The 21,853-nt window shown below is 56.7% G+C and overlaps 2 protein-coding genes across 12 annotated transcripts in view; both read right to left on the bottom strand.

Annotated features, from left to right (window-relative positions):
* The window catches only part of LLGL2 (LLGL scribble cell polarity complex component 2), a 33,152-nt gene extending 19,719 nt beyond the window's left edge, over nt 1-13,433 (bottom strand). For 3 of the 8 annotated variants that reach the window (XR_016023001.1, XM_074320913.2, XM_019745587.3), the window contains exons 1-2: nt 12,902-13,050; nt 2,148-2,242 (exon numbers count right to left, since the gene is read on the bottom strand). Coding sequence is in view for 6 of the 8 variants with exons in the window: in XM_074320913.2 (XP_074177014.2) it covers nt 2,148-2,222 (75 nt within the window). In the remaining 2 variants the exon portion in view is untranslated. Of the gene's footprint in view, nt 1-2,147; nt 2,243-2,467; nt 2,999-5,173; nt 5,293-12,901; nt 13,109-13,291 lie in introns of those variants that run through there. The other 5 variants (XM_074320910.2, XR_012492415.2, XM_074320911.2 and 2 more) reach the window with 5 other exon arrangements.
* A 698-nt stretch (nt 13,434-14,131) lies between these two features.
* TSEN54 (tRNA splicing endonuclease subunit 54) lies at nt 14,132-21,736 on the bottom strand. 4 transcript variants are annotated; one of them, XM_019745589.3, is made up of 11 exons: nt 20,728-21,736; nt 20,450-20,614; nt 20,276-20,339; nt 20,107-20,190; nt 19,716-19,814; nt 18,715-18,767; nt 17,126-17,227; nt 16,284-16,921; nt 15,557-15,617; nt 15,110-15,226; nt 14,132-14,654 (listed from the first exon to the last, which is right to left on the bottom strand). In XM_019745589.3, the coding sequence occupies exons 1-11, from the start codon at nt 21,069-21,071 to the stop codon at nt 14,504-14,506; spliced, it is 1,878 nt and encodes a 625-aa protein (XP_019601148.3). In that variant the 5' UTR covers nt 21,072-21,736; the 3' UTR covers nt 14,132-14,503. The 4 variants fall into 4 exon arrangements, with proteins under 4 accessions (XP_019601148.3, XP_019601151.3, XP_074177017.2 ...); XM_019745592.3 differs by having other exon boundaries at nt 16,423-16,921; nt 20,728-21,716; XM_074320916.2 differs by having other exon boundaries at nt 14,526-14,654; nt 14,906-15,226; nt 16,423-16,921; nt 20,728-21,721.
* Between the last annotated feature and the right edge of the window lie 117 nt (nt 21,737-21,853).

Genomic DNA, 21,853 nt, shown 5'->3' with positions numbered 1-21,853 from the left:
GAGACACCCTGCTTTATTCATGTCCCATGTCCCGTGCCCCACCCCCAGTGCCTGGCCTCCATCCAGTCAATGCAATGGGTCTCCTTTCAGGAAACAAGGGCCCCAGAGTTCTTTTCTAAATTGCAAATCAGATCATTCACTCCCCTGCTCAAAACCCACCGTGGCTCTGGTGTGTCAGGCCCAGACTCTGAAGTTCTAGCCTCCAGGCCTCCGGGAAGCCTGGGGAGGGAGGGGCTAATGTGGGTGGGACTGCCCAGGTTCCCAAAGCTTCTAGGATCTGGCTTCACTCTCCAATCCCAACCCTTCAGGCTTCACCATTCACCCAGAGCCTAGATGAGACTGATGGACTCAAAAGACTCTCTACTCCCAAGAAGTGGAATTTCAGACCCTCAGCTCCCTCCCTCCTACCAGACTATAAAAGTCACAGGAGGGCAGAAGTCTTATCATCTGCGATTCCCACACCCCAGCCCTGGGCAGTACACACAGTAGATGATCAATGCAAGTTCCTTGCAAGTGAATGGAAAGAGGAAGGAATTCCAGGAGCCTCTCCACCCCCTCCCCTACAGGTCTGGGGGTGGGGTGGCCAAATGTGGGGACCACCAGTTGTGAGGCATGGTGGGAAATATTCCTCCACCCAAGTCGCACCCCAGCCTCACCCCACTGAACACTGGAACTTGGGACGGGGGTTCATCCCTTCTTGCTAAGCCTGTTTATCCGGTTTCCACTGAAATTGGCCACCTTTTCAGGGTGTGAGATCTGACATCACCAGGGGCAATGGAGGCACATGGGGATCACCCAGGACCCCCAGTAGGTGCTGAGGTTCTGAGACCGGCACCCATGGGCTGCTCCCTTGGGAGCCCCAGGGGCCCTAAGGTTTTCCCATTCCCAACACCTGCACCCCATTTCCCGAGGCCCAAAAGCCCTTCCCACAGCTTCTTTCTGCCAGTGGGAGGAAGCACTCATTTAGGGAAGCCTGATCTCAGAGGCCAGCGGCCTCATAGCAGAGCTCCATGGGCAGCAACACGTCCCACAGGTCAAGAAAGTCAGAGAAAGATGGCAGGGCATGTTGGGACCCCAGGGCATGTTGGGACCCCACCCACCTCGAACAAGCCCCTGGGAGCTCTCTTGCCCTGGAGGATGCCTCTGGAACAGCAGCTAACGTTCCTGGATCACTGTGCCTTGCACTTAGATGATCGAACGCCATGTAATTCTTGTAATAAGCCTACGCTGTGGGGGACGAGCACAGGCTTTCCCAGCTTTAAGTGGTGAAGCTGGATTTGGACTCACATCCTGGAGGGGACCCCGGGTGCTCCCCTTCCTGCAGTCCACATTCTGGGGCAGAGGGAAGCTTGGGTACGGAGGCCAAGGGCCTAGATCAAAGCTGAAGTGAGAGAAGCTAATTACCCCGAAACGGCTGCAGATTGCTAGGTGGCCGCAATCCACGCCGTTCTCCTACCGTTTACAGGCCAGCTCTGCCCTTCTCAGGCGCCAGCCCCATTGGGAGTTTCTGGGACCCTCCCTGTGATCTCAGGTGACAGGTCACTGGCTTTGGGAGCCTTAGGAGCAGGTGTGGGGCTGGGGCAGTCAAATACCAACCCTGGCCCGTTCTCCCAGGTGCCTCTCCACGCTCACTCAGGCCTGGAGCCTGCCAGAAGGAATCATGTGTTCTGCCTACAGTGAAAGCTGTGTTTTCCTTTGGGGGCAATTTGAGGAGGCAGGGAAGAGCCATGTGGCCACTACCCCAAGGGACCTGGCATCTCAGGAACATTGTTACATCTTACAGGATTCAATGTCCTTTCACCGTTCCTCTCCCTCTTCAACAAATCTGTGAGATAGGCAGGATTATTTTATCCCCATTTCATAGGTGGGGAAACTGAGACTGGAAGAGGCGGAGTGACTTGCAGTGATCATACAGCCAGTGAGACTTGGGACAAGGAGTCCTAGCTCCTGAGCCTCCCACTGGCCTTTCCCAGGAAAGCCCCCACCAGACCCCATTTCCAGTCAGATTCCCATAAGGCATTGCAGGCAGTGCCAAGTAAGTATCTTAATTCAGGTAAAGGCAACCTGAGAGCCCCGAGTCCCAGTCTGTGGGGAGGTTGATAACATCGTACTCACCATAAGTACGATGTGTCCCAAGTCCCCCTTACCTTGTTAAACTGGAAGAGGTCTCGCTTAAGTCTCTCCCGCGCAGGGTCGTGTCCGGGCCTCAGAAACCGCCTCATCTTGCTTTATGTCCAGCCCTCTGGAGAAAGACGGGGAGCTGTTGAGAACCAGGGTGAGGCAAACTTGCAGCCCCAGAGCCCTGCCTGGCACCCAGTCACAGCTTGGCTGAGCCCAGGCCACTATGGGCCTCTCCCCCAAACCCAGCAGGTGGCTGCCCCTGGGCCAAGCCAGCTCTGCCATCTTCGGCTTCCCCAAGCTCCCTCTGCTCCATCCATGGAGTCTGGTTCCTGGAGGGATCTCGTACCTGGGGGCCCAAGGCTGGTGAGTGCTGTAAAGCTTGCTCCTGGCCACCTGTGGCCTTATAAAGCAGGCGGGACAAGCTGGGGAGGGAGCCATTTAGCTTTAGAGGAGCAGGAGGCCCAGAAGCCCTGAGGTTAATTAGCTTAATTGTTAACCTGTTTTCTGAAAAACCATCAAACTCCAACTAAACAGAAAGGGAAACTTCACAAGCCTCTCCCCAGAGCTGGCTGGGAGGTGGGAATGCAAAGGCTGTCCAGCTGGGCTCCAAGACCAGAACCCAAATGGGGGCAGGGGAGAAGCCGGCAATCCCAGGCCAGGGCACAGCAGCAAGCTCTCAGGGAGCCGGCATCCCCAGGCCGACTCTGCCTTCTAACTTCAGGGAAGGCTGTCAGCAACTCTCGGCTTAGGCTGTTCCCACCAGCCACAGCTGCCAGGAACCTGAGTGGGGGAGCATGAAGAGCACACAGTCAGGGGGTGCTAGCCCATCCCACCCCACACTTGGGACCCATGGTAGACCTGGGTCCACCCCATGAGGCTGCTGGGGTCTCTGTAGCCACAGCCCTGGCCCCAGGCTTCCCGACCTGATGGGCTATGCTCAGAAAGGCTCCCTTTCCCAGGGGCCCAATCAGGAGAAGAAATCTACTCCCAATACAGAAACCAGCTCAAGGCCCCCAAATTGTCCGCCCACTGCAGAATGCTTTCCCAATCCGAGGAAACTATTTCTGGATCATCCTCAGGGGAAGGGGTAGGATCATCTGTACTCCAGCTTCCGGCTTCCAGTAGCTCGGCCTCCCACTGACCAAAGGACACCAAGGCCTGACCTTGGAAACAGGAACTCAGGCCCACCCAGGAAACACTATAAAGGGAAGAAAGCAGAGCCAGTCCCCACCCTGGAGGAGCTCAGTCTGGGGTGGGGGCAGGTAAAGACAGGACCAGGCAGGGTGCTGAGTGCTCTGGGTGGGGGTGTCCTATAGAGAAGAAACTGTGAAGCTGAGACCAAGGATGCTCTGAAGTTTCTGGCTTCTTGGGAGGTGACAAAAATTAACCATCAGGCCAGGATTTTGCATATGAAAGGACCCTGTGTGATCAAAGGCTGGGAGCTCCCTTTGAGGCGTGTGCATGGCAGAACTGGGGGATTCTTTTGGCAGAGCAACTGAGGCTGGCCATGCTGGGATGGGTCACCCCACTTGGCACAGATACACATCCCATGGTATTCCAAATGCCACCCCAACTAGAAACAGGCAGACACCAAACCTCAGAGCACCATTACCATCTGGGGACAACAAAAAGGCCACCACTTGCAGAGGGGGCGGGGGTGGATGAGAGGTTTCTGCTTTCACATTTTGGGGGAGCCAGGGCAGAACAGGGAGCCCCACTTCCCCTCAGAACAGCAGGTAGTTGGAAAACTCCCAGGTGTCCACCTGAGCCGAGGCCCTGAAGGGGATCCAGGGAACAGACATGGGACAGACCTAGAGGCTCCCAGGACTGAGAGTGAAAACAGACTCCAGACCGGTGGCAACACGGGCCTCCTGGACAAACAGCTGAGCTGTAGCCGAGCATTCCAGCCGTGGGGGAGGGCGCTCCGGGTCCTGGGGGTGCTTACCCTCCCTTCTCAGGCCTAGGTCAGAGGGTCAGAAGTCAGAGGAAGCTGGGAGCGGCGCCGTAGGGGGGGGGGGTTCTGCAGACTCCAGGAAGAGGCTGATCTGGGCTCTGCCCTGCAGGACCCATGCAGGCCAGGGGGTGGAGAGAAGAGGGCACAGGGCCATCTGTGCCAAGGCCCCACACAGGCAGTCCCAGGGGAGGAGGTGCAGCTAGGAGGGAGGGAGACAGGATGTGGCGATGGGTGGGAGACACCCCCACTCAAGAGGGCAGGGGGGGCATGCCATCCACCCAAACGCCCCTTGGAACACCTGCTGCCTACTGGGCACTGGACCAGACCCTTGCGTGTTATTTTTATTACTTTTTAAACATTTTGCTCAAGTAATCCATGCTCACTGTTGAAAAAGCAAACAATCTTGAGGAGAAAATCCTCCCTAAACCGCACCACCCGGGGTAGAGCAGTGGCGTGTCAGTACATGTCCTGATCTCTCCTTTCCTTGGTCCCCTGTGAGCTGTGAACGAGGCATACCTAAACCCTACCAGTATTCCTCCACCTGCCGCCGGCCTCCCCGGGAGGGGAGCGGAATATCCCCACTTGGCAGACAAGGAAAAGGACCACAGAGGCCGGGCCACATGTCCAAGGTCACTGGAAGAACCAGCAGAACTCAGATTTGGCCCCAGGTCTGGCGAACTCCCAAATCTAAGGACTCTGGGAGGCAGCAAAGGATGGCTATGACAGGACAGGATGCCTAATTACACCCCTGCAGTTAAAAGGCACGGACACGTGCGTGCACTCACGCCCACATGCCTGCAGCTCAGAGCCAACCAAGCATTTGGGGGGCTGGGCCAGGCCGCTGCTTGTGGAGTGCTGGCGAGGTCTGGATGGGGGAAACTGGGGGCCTTGCATGGGCCTGCAGCCTGTTGCACAGGGGGCTGGAACCCCTCTGAGGTGGAGTGATGGAACCGGGACCAAAGTGGGGCAGCCACAGCATCTGCTCCTCACTCCAGTCAAGCCCTCAGTATAGCTCCTAATCCAGAACTGCTCAGGGCAAGGCATAAAAAGTGCCACCCCTTCTTGAAGGGTGATAGGCCTGGGACGGGCTGGACTCACCTCCAGGCAGACCCCCAGCTCCACTCACCCCCGACAAGCAGGTTCTCTGCAGACAAGCTTCAGGAACCCAGGCCTGGAGCTTCCTAGTGTGGAATGGATCCTACCGACTCAGTCCACTCCTGGGGAAGTGGGATGGGGAAGGGACATAAGGGAAAGGGCCCAGGGATCGGTACCAACAGACAGGGCTCAACCACCACAGCTCAGCTTCTCCGCGTTGGGTGGCCTCCCAAGGCAGCTCCTTGGGGCCCAGCGAGCTTGTCTGTAAGACGGGACACACTTCCTCCTGCACAGGTCTGCTGGGAGGGGTGGTAACAAAGCCAAATGCCAAGTGCCCAGCGCAGCTCTTGGCATGGAGCTGGCAATGTCCTAGGACTGGGGATACAAGAGTGACAGACAAGCTCCCTATGTCACCAAGCTCACATCCTTGCAGGGGAGAGTGTGATGACTCACAAGTACACAAATTAGTCGGCGGGATGGTTTCAGATAGAGATCAGGGCCAGCAAGAGAACACAGATGCTAAGATAGAGTGAACAGGGTTTGGTGGTTGGAAGGACTCGGTGACCATTCCCGGTTCTGGGCGCGTGCATTCCCTGTGCCTTCTGCCCGGGATGCTTTTCCTACAGATACTCACATGCCTCCCTCCCTGGTCTCTACTCAAATGTCCCTCCCCTGACACTCTCTCTCCTACTTCCCAGCTTTGTTTTTTCTCCTTAACACAGGTTGCAGTGGCCTAGTTCACTGACAGATCCTGTTTATGACCCGTGCAACCCTCCCCAAGGACATGCTTTCCAAGTCTTACTCAGGGACTCCGACCTTTTTCAGTGCAGCACCGTGAATGAATGGACGGAGGTGGTATAATATCTCCACCCAGACCTGAATGATAGGAAGTGGTGGCCGTGGTGAGACTCGGGCAGGGTGTGTCAGGCAGCTGGGACAAGCTGCGCTGGCGTGTTACAGGAGGAGGAAGACAGCAGAGGGGCTGGGGACAGGCGACAGGAGAGATGAGGGGGGTTGGGAAGGGGGGGCCCCGGTGGCTCACAGCAAAGAGCTTCCGTTTGACTCCACTGGGAACCCACTGACAGTCCAGGGCAGGGGCCTGATGTGGTCAGCCCTCCCCTCCCCCACAACACGTCCCTTTTGCTAGGCCCTGCCTCGGCCGGTCCATCTGCTCAGCCGCCACCCCAGGCCCCATTCACCGCGGTCCCCATGCTTCTGTCTGAAATACCTTCTTGCCCTTCAAGCAGAACATCCAAAATCACCTTCCAAAACGCCCTCGCCGTCTGAACCCATCCTGACCACCCTAACCTCAGCACCTGACCTCACCTTATACTAAAACGGTCCCTAATACCACCGTGGACACAGGCCCCCATCCATCTCTGAGAATGTTCTCCCCCGTCTTGGGCTGGTCATTAAACTATTGGGAAAAATCAGAAGGAAGCTAAGTGACCAACAACAGGGGGGCAGGGCAAGTATGCTCAGTGCCATGGGGGAGCTTCCAGTCACGACCAGGGCAGAAGACTAGCGACCTGGGGGCGTGGATGCTATGTACCCGGCAGTCAGGTCGAATCTGTTAAAAATATTCACATGTGTAGACAACACCCTGGGAGCCTTAAGGAATTAGTGCTGATTTATTTTCTTCTTTTGTTACCTGCCTCCCAGGAGGGTAGATAAGAGGATCAAATTGGAGACGGGGTGAGGCCCAGGCGGTGGTCAGGTGTGAGGGCGGCTCTCAGCCCGCAGCGGGCACTCAGTCCCGTGGGGGCATCGTTCCCGCTCTCATGGCAGCTGGGCTCCTCTCCAGCCAGTTAACCTGGATAGGGGAGAGGACACCCCTCTGGACACCAAAGGGGCGCAGAGGGAGGGAGTAGACTGGCAGGTGGAGCCAGCTGTGTGACCCGGGGCTCCAGGGTCCTGGGGTAAAAGGACCTGACTGACTACTTTGTAGGCACTGACGGGGGCGCTGGCATGAGCTTCAACAGGAGGGCCTGTGAGGGGCTGGCAAACTCTCGGGTGCTATATGCACCTTAGTGCCGCTTCTACGACGGGCTGTGGGAGAAGAGAGAGCTCAGGAGTCCCCCAAGTCTGATGCCAAAAGGGTCTGAGGCAAAGTTATGGGGCTATAAGGAGCTCTGAGGGGCCTGGCTTCCTGCACTGGGTAAAACGCGATCCCAGAGGGGGACTTCCCAGGAAGAAATGCCTTCTCCACCCTCCAAACTCAAGACTGTCCAACCTTGGTCTCCGTTCCTGCCCATCGTGCCCTCTGCCCCTGACCAGACCCTGAGCCGCCCTCCCTGCTGGGCCTTGCCATTTCCTTTGGGTGTGGGCACTCCAGGCCACATGCAGCTTGCTGAACTATGGCTGATTCTTACTCATTTTCCACCCAGGTCTGTGCCTTGCGCGTGGCACTAGGCTGAGAGTTCTCTGTGGGCAGCTGATCTCGAGATTTCCTTCCCTTCTCACTGCTCCCCGTCATCCACCATTGCTGCCAGCCAGTGAGAATTAGTCTCCCTACACCCTGATACCCAGCGTGGAAACACATAGGAGAGCTGTCAACTTGGCAACAGGTGAGCAAATTCACACCCTTCCCCTGTCATCCCCTGTCCAGACCCTGGAGCCAGGAGACACATGGACCCTGCCTCACCCGTGGGTCTCAGGAGGTAAGTGAAGAGACAGTAGAGTGAGGGAAGGAATAACTACATGGGGGTAGGCCTGTGTTGGGCCCCCTACTATATAAGTAGCAAACCTCACTGTGCCCCAGGAAGAAGGGGATTCCCAGGCCAGACTGCTCGTCCCACACTGGCACTGTTTGGGATGCCTGGGCTACATGGTCCCCATGAGACCAAGGCCTGGCCAAGCCGAGCCAGCCTATCTGTCCTGGAGGTATATGATGGGCCAGCGGCCCAGAAGGCCCCTTAGTAACCTGGGCAGTTCCGCTGCTCTGCTGGGAGAGGTGACACGCCATAGCAGGACTTTGGACATCTCAGGCCCAAGGGAGAGAAGGCCCCTGGAGCCACACTGGGTCCTCCAGAGGCACACACAGCGTGAGGCTGAGTCCCAAGCTCTGCGCTCCCCTCTGCTCGTGCTCCCCACTGCCTGCTGCCGCCAGGCAGCTGCCCTTCCTTCCCCGACATCCTGTGTGAGGCCTGTGTGTGGCTTTGGCCTCCAGTCTGCGTCTACTGGGTGTGAGTACACCCCTGCACTGCCTACCGAGGAAGAGATGGGTGGGGTACAGCTCTATGTGACTGGGGCCGCTACTGACCCCTCTGGCCTCTGTCCATGCCAACTCAGATGCCCACAGCTGCTTTGCAAGCACCCACGTTGCCCCGGGAAACCCAATCTCCCAGAGGCACTAGGCAGGCCCCTGGCCAGCAGCTTAGCAACCAAACCTTGGCTGCAAGGGTTCCTCGTGGAGATGGGAGCTCCCAGACAGAGAGGGGGTGGGAAGACAGGATTGTCGTCACTGCTGTTGTTAGGTAATATAAGCACATTATACACCTCATCTCGTGTAGTTCTTACAGTTATTTATGAAATAGCCAATCCCAAGAGCTAGCAAGCCCAAGCAGTTAGTAAGAGTCCAAGTCCCTGAACTTCAACCTGACTGCAGAACCCTCGGCTCCATTCACGCCTCTCTCCCAGGACAACGACACTAGCCAGGGGTGGGAGCCCCTGGGTGGGATCACTGGGGTCAGCAGCCAGAGCATGGCCTCGCCCTCCCTGGCTGGATCCAGGTGAGCTGCCACCCCCCTCCCCACCACCCATTCTAAGGAGCTGTAGGCCACGGGAGGGCGTTGCCAGGAGGGCCCTCCCACCGCACCTCAGGCTCCTCCTACAGGGTTTCCCTGCTCAGCCTGGCTGTGAGGATGGGTGCGAAGTCAGAACACATGCACCACCACCCCCGTCACCTTTCTACGGGCCTCAGTCCCCTTCTTAACCCAACATCACACTCTCTCCAAGGAAGGGAGGGCTTGAATGTGGCCAAGCACAAGGAAAAGCAAAGCCATTCTGGGGACAAAGTGGACACCGTCCCTGGGCTGGGGCTGGGGGCGCTGCCTGCTCATCCTACCAGGCCCATGCCACAGCCTCCTACTTGCTTCAAAACTTGCACTGTTGTCCTAAGAGTTTCTAGAAGATGTCAGTTCCAGGAGAAAGGGGCTGAGCCGGTCCTGCCCATGGTTGTATCCCCAGTGCTTAGTGCCCTGACACCTGGGAGACACTCAAAATTTTATTTAGAGAACTTCCTCACCTCTGCGAGTCTGGGCTCAGCTGTGACCTTGTCAAGCCCACCCTGACCCCCTTTTAAAGCTGCAAGCTGCCTCCACCACAGGGGTCCTACGCCCTGCTTTAGTTGGTACTCTATAGCTCATATCGCCTTTTAAGATGTTATTACTTACACGTATCTTCTGTACTCACGCTCCCCACCCTTTAGCATGAGAATCCTGTGATGACAGAGATCTTTGCTTTGTGTGAGGATTATGCCTGGTGTCTAAGCCACGCCACACACACAGAGGCACCAGTAAATACTTGTTGAGTGAATGAATGAACAAGTAGGGTTAAATGGGGATCAACTAGACTAAGGTCTTCTCCAGTTGAGAGCCACCAATCCCAGAGAACACTGGGTTGGGTCACCAGAGGGTCCCTCAGGGAACTTCTCCATCCTGCTCTTAAGTCTCTGGCCAAGGCCATGGCCATGAGGACATCATGCCTGGCTTCCTGCTGGGGATACCTTTGTGGGCCCTGCCTCCGTCCAAGGCTCCAGGACACCCAGGTCCTCGGCAAAAAGAACCCAACAACATCATTAGCTACAAGAGTCAAATAGTTCTATGCCCAGAGGTCCCTTTCATCAAACCCTGGGAACACTGAGTCAGGTATTTCGAGAGAAGGCTCCGGTCACTGCTGAATTCCTGAAGGGTAGAGTCAGGTCCCTAGCAGCTTCCCTGTCCCCACGCCCAGAGGAGCCTCTCCTAGCTCAAGAATTCACTGTGGTTCCTGGGAAGAGGAAGGAGCGGGGTGACTCTTCAAAGGACCAGCTTCCTCTGGGAGGCAGGGTGGGGAGGGAAGGTCACCTCAAAGGAAGCTGGGCAAAGCCTCTTGGTGACAGGGCACAGGACGGAGGGTCTCCTGGGGAACCCTGGGGAGGCGGGGCTGGAGAAGGGCTAGCAGAACCAGAGGCCCCAGTGGGGAATGCCCATCTCCTGTCCCTTACCCCGCTTGTCCCTGCAAACTGCTCCTGGGCAAGGGAAGACAAATCTGCCACCCAGACCTGGCATGCCTTGACCCAGGAGGAACCCTGAGAGTGGTGTTGCCTGAGTGAGATAAGAAGGCCTCTCCAAGCTGATTACTCTGGATGAGGGAGTCCCAGAGGCCAGTGCTGCTCAAAGCAGCCAGCCCAGGAGCAGGACCACCAGCCTCTCCACCCCCACTCAGGTGTCTCAGGAGCTACCTCTGACACATCTGGAAGGACCAATAAGGCTGAGTAAGCCTTCAGGAAACCCCACATTACTCCTGGAGACTCCTGCCCAGGATGTTCAATGTCTCCAGTGGGGTAGACAGGGGGTCACAGACTGACTGTAAAGGCTCCGATCTTTCCAGCTCCATGCATCATTTTCTCCTAGGGAGAGGGTCCTGGGGCCGAAAAGTCCTTCCCTAAATAAGGTTGAAAGCACTATGGAATTCTCAGAAAATCTCCTTAATGACAAGGAGCAGCGCAGGAATGTGCTCCCCTCCCCCCACCCCCCAAAAGGGTGCAGAATGTGTACAGCCAAGCCCACCCCTGAGCAGAAAGCAGAACGGATTACATCCCCCCTCCCACCCCCCAAAGATCTTCAGCGGGGGTCTGGCCATCAGGCTTCACTCGTGGCTCTCCCAAGGAGCAGGAGAATGACCAAGGGCCACTGGAACACAAGATGAGGTTAAGAGAAGCCACAGCGCTTTACCTCTGTCCCTCTATTCCCATCCTCATTTTAAAAGTTCTGACCTCCACAGGCTCTCAGAAATCATGACCCTCTCGGTTGGTTTCTGGACAGAGAAGCCAGATTCCCTCACAATCCATCAGGCATGTTCAAAAGGCCCAGACGTCTGCCCAAAGGCCCATAAGTGACCACGCTTGCTTTTTATGCTTTGCAGGGATGCTGAGAAGCTCACCCTCACCTGGTTCCAGCATGTACCAAGCCACATGTGTTTGTAACATTTTTCATCTTCTTGTCTACATTAGTAAAACATAAAGCTGGCTGAAGCTTGGTATGGTTAAGTGAGCGAGCCAAGGTCATGCAAGAAGAAAAATTGATCAGACACAATTCAAAAGTATACCTGAGAATGGAAGGACACAAACATTTAATGAACACTATGTCTGAGGAAAGACTGTCAGGCAAGAGGGAGAAGTTTTTCCCTCTTATTTTATACTTTCTAAAAGGTCTCATCTCCCCAAACACTGTCCAGTGGTCCCCACTGAGACTGGCCCAGTCTAACTCCGGAAAAGAGGAGCCAGTCCTGGTCACAGCCCCCAGAGCCAGATTTGAGTCCTGACTGCCATAGTGGACACTGTGCGCAGATCAATTAAGGAAACCAAATCTGGATTCTCTGTCCGTAAAATAAGAAAGTTGGACCATCTCGGAGGACCCTTTCTGGACTTCAGTTCACACAGATCCAGCCTGTCTTCCTTAAAAGCATCTTCTAACCTTGCTTCCCCTGTGCTGAGCCACAGCTCTTCTGTACTGCACCTCTGTTCTTCCCACCTGGGGGTTTCCTGTCTCCCACATACACTCATTCCCTCCCAGCTCTCTTCCTTGTTCAGAATCCCCTCTGCACCCTTGAGTTGTAAACTCTGCAGAGGATCCCTAGAGCCCAAGTTAAGACGCACTGCGTCTGGCTCATGGATCCCCATGGAAGGGGCCTGCGTCTAAGCCCCACCCACCTCACCTGTCTCAGGTGAAAGCTTCAGGGGGCCACACAGGGCTCTCCTGGTTAGTCAGTTCTCCCCCAAGCCAAAGCTCAATGTGTCTACGAACAATCCAGCCGGAGCAAACCTTGAGCAAACTTTGCACACTTCCTTTGGCAAGGCAGAATTTTCCACTCCTAGCCAAGTCCCAACGTTCCACAGTGCAACCCCACCTCTGTCGTTGTGGAAAACAGACTAGGTCTCCGTACTGTCCCCTAGAGGTGCCCAAAGCCGCCCGAGGCAGAGAAAGGCCCTAAGTCCCTCCCGCGGGCTTCCTGCGTCCGGGGATTACGAGACACAAAGGGCCGGTAGGAAGAGGGCCCAGATGGCAGGGACGCAGGCGAAGCCGTCGACGTAACACTCTCCGGCCGCCGCTCCCGGAGAGAGGACCATAGGAGACGCGCGTCGCCGGCCTCCCCCGCCAGGCACCTTGCACGTGGTGGGTCCCGGGGCCCGGGGCCCGGGGACTCCGTCTCCGCTCGCGGTGACCCTCGCACCCAGCCGGGCGGGGCACCTGTTTCCCCACTCCCCAAAGCCAACACTACTGTGCAAACCCGAAACCTAAATTCTGTAATCGCGGGCGGATGAGGCAGAGAAAAGTTCCCAGTGGCACTTCCTACAGGTGTCTTTCTCCTAAACCGGCGGAGCGACTGGATCCAGGATAAGGCGGGCGGACCTGGGCGCAGCCCTCCGCGCCCCGCCCGGGGTCCCGGCCCTCCCCTGCCTCCCCACCCCAAGTGGCTGGTGCCCCGAGGGGGCGGGCCCGGATAGGTGGGCCCCGGCCCGCGCCTCACCTGGAACCTCAGGCCGGCCCCCGCCGAGGCCTCCGAGTCCCTCGGCGCTTGCCGCTGCCTCCGCTCACTCCGCCGCCGGCCCACGGGTTGCTGGGCGGCAGTCTCCTTCCTGCTCACCTCCAGCGCGGCGAGCAGGGGGCGGAGCCGCTACTATTTACATAAAGGGCGAGCCGGCAAGGCCCGCACAACCCCGAGCGCGGGGCCCCAGCGGCCCGGCCCCGCCTCAGTTCCGCCCCCCGCAGCGCTGCGCCGACGGGGCGTGAGCGCCTCGCGGGGCGGGGACCGCCGTTCGGACCAATCCACGGCCCCAGGCGGCTTGGGGCGGGGCCTAGGCCTGCGAGAATATGCACGAGGCGCTGCCGCCCCGCCCCCGGCCTCACCTGCGCGTACCTGGTCGGAGAACGGCTCGCCGCGCCCAGTGTCCCGCCGCCTCCCGGAGGAAGAAATAGTTCCCGGAACGCGCGACGGCCCCGGGCCACCTCCCAGGTCCGACTGCCCAGAGAAGCGGTCCCTCCACAACCCGGCCCGGAGCTGTTGAGGGCGGGGCATACCCCGGCCGGCTCTTCCTGAGAGCGCCCAATCCAATCAGAGGGTGACCAGCGGACACAGGACCAGGTTTCAAGACCCAAGAGCGAGGTGGCGTGGGGACGGGGGCGTCGCCGCGAGGCGCCTCCCCTCGAGGCGGGCCCCAATCCTGGAAACCCCTTCTCCTAGTCCCTGCTGAGGTAGGCAGACGCCCGAGGCCCCGAGGGACACCAACAGCAACCAGAGTTTTTAGCACGAGGGAGGGGCTTCGAGCGACCAGAGGCGGGAGCGGAAGGGGCGCGGAGTCCAGGCCAGGGGCGAGAATGGCGCGCTCCCCCGCACAGCTTGCAGCGACTATGGTGCCTCTCAGCTGCCATACCCAGATCCGCTGCCTTCAGGGAAGGGCTGCTGGGGACCGCTGGCCTCCCTCCGAGGACCCCTTTCAGAAAGCCAAGCTGACCAGAGGTCTGTGACTTCCCTTCACATCCGACGCAGGCCCCAGAAAGGTGCGGGGTCGTGTCCTGCCCTACTGCGGGCTTCTTTTAGCTTCTGCACGGGAGAAAGCAGTGTTCTCTGAGGGTGGGCAAAGCAGGGGTGAGGTCCTGGGGGCCAGTTCCACCGACAACGGGTTGCGGGGGGGGGGGGGGGGTCTGCGCACCCATACTGGGGCTCGGGGGACTTCTCCAGTATATCCAGCCACAGCACAAAAGGGATCTATTTTTTAATGGCTTTGGCTTTATCGCATGAAGCAGGCACCCTCTCCTTTAAAGGCACAGAGTCCTCTCTTCTGGCCCACCGCGCTGGGTCTCTAAAATCTAGTGCTGAATTCCAAGGGGATCACTGCAAGGCAAGTCTTAGGCCGGGGGCTCTGAAGCGCTGCAACAGCCAAGTGGGTGGGTGGGTGGGTGCTCAACTTGGCTCTTCTGCAAGCATCAGACACCCAGGACCAAGGCCCAGACTAGCCCCTGAAGCTACAGGGTGTAGGAGGCAGCTGAGATGGTCCCTGAAAGTAGACAGTTCGGGTCCCCATCCTCCCACCCCTTCCAACAGGCCCCAGGTCCTGCCAGAGCTGCACAGTCAGTGTTCCAAATCCCTGGGCAGTGTGAAGTCCCTGAAGCTGTAGAAGGAAATGTCTCCGTGATCCACCAGGGCAAAGATCAGAGGAACATCCCCACTCTGGTAGGACAACTGCTTGAGAGTGTGGAGGTCTGGGACTGGCTCATCAAATCTGCAGGGATAAAGGTTAGACTGAGACCTGGACATAGCCTACCCCCAGGCTTTGAGACCCCAGCCCTCTGTGGCTCCCAGGGAAGGGAGACTAAGACAGGAGTTGGGAGTATAAGAAGTCTGGCCCCTGGACTCTCCTGTCTGCAAACTGCATGGCTCTGATAAGTTCAAGAGAGACCCAGAGCCCTGGCTGAGTAAGTGGGCTAGGAAGAGTCAGGTTCTCAAATGAGCCCAGAACAGGAGAGAGGCTACCTGCCAATGCCAGGAATCAGAGCTGAGGACTGGGAAGCTGGGGTTCCATAGCACTAACTGGCTGTGTGGCCTCTTGTGGGTCACATAATCTCTCTGGACCTCTGGATCCTCTCAGGGATCGACATCTGTCAGGGGTGTGGTGAGGCAGTCCACTTGGTTTACGTAACTGGCAGCAGCCTGGGGCAGTGCTCGCTGGTCTCGTACCCACTGATGCACATCCGGGCATAGGGCTTGCCAGGGTTCTTCTTTTGGAACGTGGCCACAGCGTCGGCCTGGTAAACATCAAAGCTGATTTCCAAGCCCCCCGAGTTCTCCAGCAGCCTGAGGACAGAGTGAGAAACCTTAGGGAACTCTCCTGCTCCACCTTTTCTTTCCACGCCACCCTTTCCCTCTCCCCATTCCAGGAAGCAGCCTGTTCAGGGAAACTGAGGTGCTGCTGTGAGGTGCCACTTGATGCGCAGGGGAGGCTCAGCTGCCCATCTCAGAACCCTGGGGTAAATCCACTCCCTCCTCCCTCTCCCCTAGACACATGAGTATTAGCCACGGTAGGGGTCCCTGGAACAATCAGCTTATACCCAACTTCAAATCCCAGCTGCCAACTCCTACAGGCAGCCAAAATACTGTGGCGATGGGCACTACCTAGAAACTCACCGGGCACCTCCATCAGCAAGGTGTGTTGTCTGCAGCACAGAGATATGCTGAAGGACTGTGGCTACAAGGACAGTGAAAATAAAGCGTTGGGGAGGGGAGTCAGTCATCTGTAGACTCCCTTGACATTCTCAGTCTGCCATCTACGTTAGGGGTCCCAGATTTAACAGATTTTTGTCAGTATAGAGATTTACCATGTTGTTTATCCGTAACATGACTGATCTGGCAGCCCTCATCCAGTTACTTACAATCTCCCATTTTCCCATAAGGGCTGTAAGTACTTCTGAATCTGTTAGTGTCATTCTTGCTCTATTAGTCCCCTGTCCTTAACATGCAGGGCATACAGCAAGCTTTCCTTTTATTTGGTCTACGGATCACCTCCTTGTTCCCCTAACAGACTGGGGAGAACAGGGAGCACAGCAAGTTGGTGGCAGAGCTGTCCCCACCCATCTGGTGTATGACATTAAGTAAGGACTTGTTCGGAGTTTTCATTGCTTTCCTGTCCTTTCCTTGGGTACTGACTCGCCATCTGTAAACCTTCCCACATGGGTCCTTTTGTCGCTTCCCAGGAAAACAGATTGCCCTTGTGGGTTACACTCCGTGGGACAGCTCTCTCCTCCCCCATCTTTCTTAAGCTTTAATCGGTCTTGGGCAATCCGTGCCCCTTTCAAAGTCTTGTGATTCCTTAGCTGTCAGTGGCCTGTGGGGCTATGGCAGAGTGAGAGGGTACCTGGGGAGTCTGCCTGGCTGGGACTCAATAAGGGGGTGACAGTCTGGTCCCACAGGTGTGGGGGGCGGCTCTGGGTCTTCTGCAGGTGCCGCTTCTGCAGCAGCTGCTTGTACTCCCACCAGCTGGAGCAGCGCTGCACCTGGGCATCTGCATTTATGTCCTCCCGGAAGTGCTGGGCCTCTGCCTGTTGCTCCCGTTCCCGTCTGGAGAGCTTCTCCTTCCGCTGGTTCAGCTTCTGGCACCAGGCCTCAGCATCTGTCTCCCGCCCTGCCACATTGGCCGGGAGAAGCTCTGGGGCTGGGGCAAGCAGGAGGGTGTGGCGGCCATCTGAAGCCAGGTTGGGGAAGGAGATCTGCTCAAAGTCCCAGCGTGGCTTACAAACCCCCTTGACCCCATTCTCTACTTTGCCGCTCTCCTGGCTGCACCCCACCCCCTCCCTGGCCATGCTGGGCTCTAGGGACCCCAGAAGCTGAAAGGAGCCCGTTGGACCCTTTATGGGGCTTGACTCCTGGGGTTTCTCCTCAGGGCATCGGATGTTCTGGTTGCTGGAAGGTGGGATGGAGGTTGCCAGGCTCTCAGGTGTCCCATCCACCCCCTGCAGGGGGTTCTCCAGGGCCTTGGGCTTCTTATTAATGGACCTGAGGGACATGGGGAGGAAATGCGGCACATCTGCTCCTGACTAGTGAGGTGCATTATGTCCTGTGGGTGCACTTCTGCCTCCTTGAGCCCTCAAGGGAGCTCCCCAAACCCAGCTCTTAAGCCTATGCTTTCTCCAAGGTCCCAAACACCAGCTCTGCCCCCCCCCCCAACTCCCTGGGGCGTGGCCAAGTGGGGAGCATTACCGAGAGCTGGAGCTCCTCCTCTTCCTCTTGCCATTCCGATCCTCCAAGCACTGGGCCCTGCTGTCCAAGTTCAGCTGCCTCTCATAAGGGGACAGGACGGAGCTGTGGGGTGAGAATGGGGCAAACAACAGATCCAGCTGCTCAGCCTGGTGCTCCTGGTGGGGTTTGTGAGGGGCTGGCCCAGTGGGCAAGTCAGTGGGCCAGGGTCAGCCACACCCAAGGGCTAAGGCACCAGGCAGACCTGCCCGCTGGGTACATAGGGACGGCCACAGGGGCCTGCCCATGCATCTCTGCCCAGGCCTCCGTGTGGCACCTGTGAACTGAGGCTCCCTGGAAGCAGGGCTCCTGCAGAGCCAGAAGCAAATGATTAGTCACTGGTGAGAAATATCAAGGGCCAGAAAACTTAGAAAACAAAAATGAAAATAAAAACCCATGGATACCACTGTAACATTTTTGTTTCTTATAAACACCACACTGACTGTTTCTCTCCATATTTGGTTTTTCTAACAAAAATGACACTGCTTTGTAGTCTTTTTGTTTTAGTTAATAATATATTATGGACATGGCCCCTTATCACTATAGCAGTCCTCCCCTCCCATGACTTTTTTTATGGCCCTAAGGCTGCACTGTCTGATACAGTAGCCATTAGACATAAGGAATTACTGAAGTTAAAGCTATTAAAATGAAAATGAAAAACTCAGTTGCACAAGCCACATACGAGTATACTGGACAGCTTAGACGTAGGATATTGTCATCACCACAGAAAGTTCTATTGGACAGTGCTGCTCGAAGGGATAAGCTAATTTGTGGGACTATGCCCTCCCAGTTGGACTCATAGGATGTTTCCAAGTTCACTGTTTTGTGTAAGCTCCCCACTAAACGCAAGTTACGTGGGCCAGTGATTTTGTTCTCTGCTGTTCCTCAGCAACAAGCATAGGGCCTGGCACCCAATAAGTAATCAACAAATACTGTTGAGTGAATGAACATTGTCACAAGTAAACTTATGCACACATCTGTGACTATTCCCTTAGGATATATTCCACTTTCAGAAATTAAAGCTCTGTCCTAGACCTTTGGTGACATCCTGGAAACTGCAAAGGCTGTACCTGTTTCCACTCCAAGTTGGAAGGTCTCTGTGGCTCCTGGCAATGTTGGATTACTAAGGTGATGACCTTCAGAGGCCCCAGAAGGAAAGAACATCTAGCCAAAGGGATGTGAAACCCTACCAACTGTTAATTCCTTCACTCCTGCCTGCATTCGACAAATCTGCTGGCACACTTACTAAGTGCCTGGCCCAGTTCCGGTGCATTTCCATGCTCACAGTTGGCTGTGGGTGCTCAGTCGTTATCTATGGAGTGAACAGACTGAAGATGGGGCTCACTCTGATACCCCAGGAGAAGTTGAAATGACCAGATTGTCCCAACATGCCCCTCAATAGATCATTTCCAGCAAAGGCCCACGGCCCATGTCCTGAAAGCTGCAGCTCCAGCCAAGGACTCCAGGTTAGCAGAGGCCGCTTTCTACTTTGGGGCTAGTCATCCAGATGCCAGGATGAGAACAAATGGGAGAGAAATGGGATAGGGATTTACCTTGGCTGGAATCGTCGCACCACATAGCCCAGTCTTTTCAGGTGGCTGAAGACCTCCAAAGAAAAAAAAGTAAAGGTCATACGTCCACTTGTGAAAACACCAAATAGTTTCTCGGGAAGAGAAGCCATGCCCCACACTCTCATTAATAAATACCTTCCCCAGATTAAGTTCTCAGTACGAATTCCTGTTTCTTGCTTACCTTATTTTGGGCAGAAATGACATATAACAGTTTCTTTATTTAAATGCAAATCCCAAAAAGCTGATAGGTGACGGGCCAGGAAAAGAACTATGTCCTAAAATATTTGGATACCAAAGCTGATGAGAGTGAAGCTCCTGATTACAATGTGGACAAGACAATGGCAGAAGGTGGTGGGCATCCCCCGCCCCTCCATTGACAGGGGTGGGGTGGGAGTGGTCTTTGGTAAAGAGCCATGTGTTCGTCCTCCTGTCTCCATATCAGTATCAGAGATGTATGCCAGAATGTCCCCTATCTTGCTTGATCTCTCAGCAGCCTTCAACATAGCTGACCACTTGTTCCTTGAAAAAAATCTCTTGGCTTCTGTGATGTCACCTCTCCAGGTTTTTCTCTTGCATTGCTGGACACTCCTCCATCTGTTTCTGGTCTCATCTTCCCCCAGACCTCCACATGTTGGAGTCCACAAGGTCTCAGATGCAGCCCTCCACTCTGGCCACACACCTATACAGCCCCCCTAGTTTTAAATACTATTCACGTAGTCACGATGACACTTAATGTCTCTAGCCTTGTGCTCCTCCTCCACTGTCTTCTTCCTAACACTCAGCTCTGTGAAGTCAATTGTTCTTTCTCTTGCTGATTAATCATCCATTGCCACCTCTAGGGTGTAAGCACCACGACAGCAGAATCCTTGCCTGTCTTGTAGCCCCAGCATATGGTTCTGTGCCCTTGCACATCTTAGGTACATGTAAATACCCATTGACTCAGTGGATGGGAGGCTCTTTTCCTGGGAGAGGGTGGCAGATACCTGGTACTGCTGGAAAGTCACAGTGTCCTCAGTCAGCAGCAGCTGGTAGGCTTCCTGGATAGACAGCGGCAAGTCTTGGTGGAAGAGCTGGATGGAGCCCTAGAAGTGGGGCCAACAGCTCAACGTGTAAGCCCTCCCTGCAGTGGCAGAATCAATGGGGTAACTTCTTGGCTCTAACATCTGCGGGAACCCAACACACACACACCCCACGCCCAAGCATCACAGCAAGAATACGATCAGCCAGGAATGGGGGAGCATTCTCTCATGTCCTAGAAGTCAGATTACAAACTTCCTGAATACTCAGTTGCGTATACTTCCCCCCCCAAAAAAGCACCCCCACATGTTCTTTGATCCCAACCCCTTCCCCCCACCCTCCTGGGGCCCCACTCACACACTCCAGCAGATACAAGGCCTCCTCAGGGTGAAGCCGCTGCCTGCCCTGCTCCGAGAAGCCCATGGTTTGCCAGAATTTACCCTGTGTGGGACCCAGAGCAAATGTCACAAAGGAGCCAGAAAGGGCAGAGAAAGATGGTCCCCTGTCCCTAAGCGCCGCCGCTCACCGCAGGAGACTTCAATTCCACGAACCCCTCTTCTGATCTCCATTCCGCGGCCACCAAACTGCCCCTGGGTTGGAGTAGGGAGGAACCCGTCTCAGTCTAACCGAGTCTTCTCGGTCGGTCTGCCCCGCCAGTCCTAGTCCCGGCCCCGCCCCCGTCCCGTCCCGTCCCTCTCACAGACGCTCCACGCGCTCCTCTGCCAACAGCTGCCAGAGCTCCTCCCGGCACAGGCGCAGTCGCTCGGCCTGGGCAGCCGAGCCGTCGGGAAGGAAGTCCTTGGGACCATGCGAGCGCTGGGGTAGCTTCTGGGGCCGCGAGCGAGCGGCGAGGAGCTCCCGGGCACTGGAGGAGACGCGGGGTCAGAGTCAGGCAATCGGAGCCGCCCGAACCCCCGTACTCTTCCCCGCGACCACCCCATGGTCCCCGTGACTCTCCCGGGCAGAGCCGCACCGCACCTGAGCACGCGCCCAGCAGGAACCTCCACGGTTGCTAGTTCTGGTTCGAGATCCATGAGTCCGCCGTCTACGCCTGCGCGTGCGCTGCCCATGCCCCGCCCACCGCCGGAACTTCTCGCGGCCCTAGAGCCCGCGGATCTGACCTCGGCTCCTTTGGTCTCCGGATCAACCCACCTGCTCTCTGCCTTCCTGGCTGTCCTGGGTCCTAGCGCCTGACAACAAATTTGTGCCTCGATTCCGGGGGCAGAGAGCTTGCAGATTTCTGGATTTGTAGGAGCTTCCCCCTCTAGTGTCCCTAGCCCTCGTCTGAGCTCCTCTCTAGTAAAACTTGAGGAACCCGGCATCTGAAAGTGTAGTATGAATAATAAAATGCGTGACGCTCCCCTCCACAGTCCTGGGCTGCTTTAGTCCCCACCATCAGTCCCTACTAGAGGAGGGAAGAGGGAGTTTAGAAAAGGAGACCATTGGGTTCCCGAATTCCAGCTTCGCAAACTGAAAGCCACTGGAGGCTGTGAGGTGGGGTCTGGGGAAGCTCATAGTTCCTTCAGTGTCTTCCGTTGGGTCCCTTCGGAAGGGCTCGTAAGCTGGATTTGGAGGGCGGGGGCGGGGGGGGGGGCGGGAGGCGCTGTCCGGGCCACGATGGTGCTGAAGCGCCACCCCCTCCCGTCATTAGCACCTCCTCGAGGCTGGGGTCCCCGCCGCCGCCACCATGGGCTGCTCCGATACCGTCCGCTAGGTGGCACCATTGCTCCGACCAGCCGCTAGGTCGGCGACTCCGGACGCTGGCGGAGGTCGCTCGCTGCAGGAGTCCCGGGAGGGGCGACGGGCAAAGTGGAAGGGGGACTTCCCAAGTGGGGTCCACGGGTGTCGGTTCCCAGACCCCTTCAAATCACGTGTTCTCTCTCACCCAGTCAGAAACCCTTCGGTCTAAACTCTGGAGCCCCAGGTCGCCCCGGCTCCACAACAGGAACCTAAGGGTACGCGTTCTCGCCTACACAACCTCCGCTTCACCTGGGCGCATGCGCTGCTCGGCCAACTTCTTGGGTCTGCAGGGGAGCGATGGGGGTGGGGCCTGGCACGGATGGGGGCGGGGCCGCGGGCGCTGACAGACAGCTTGACTGCGCGG

Source organism: Rhinolophus sinicus, chromosome 12 (genome assembly GCF_057876585.1).
Source record: "Rhinolophus sinicus isolate RSI-liver-muscle chromosome 12, RSI-T2T, whole genome shotgun sequence".
In the NCBI taxonomy this organism is placed as follows: Eukaryota; Metazoa; Chordata; class Mammalia; order Chiroptera; family Rhinolophidae; genus Rhinolophus; species Rhinolophus sinicus.
The sequence above is the reverse complement of the archived record's forward strand: the minus strand, read 5'-3'. Positions and strand labels throughout refer to the sequence as shown.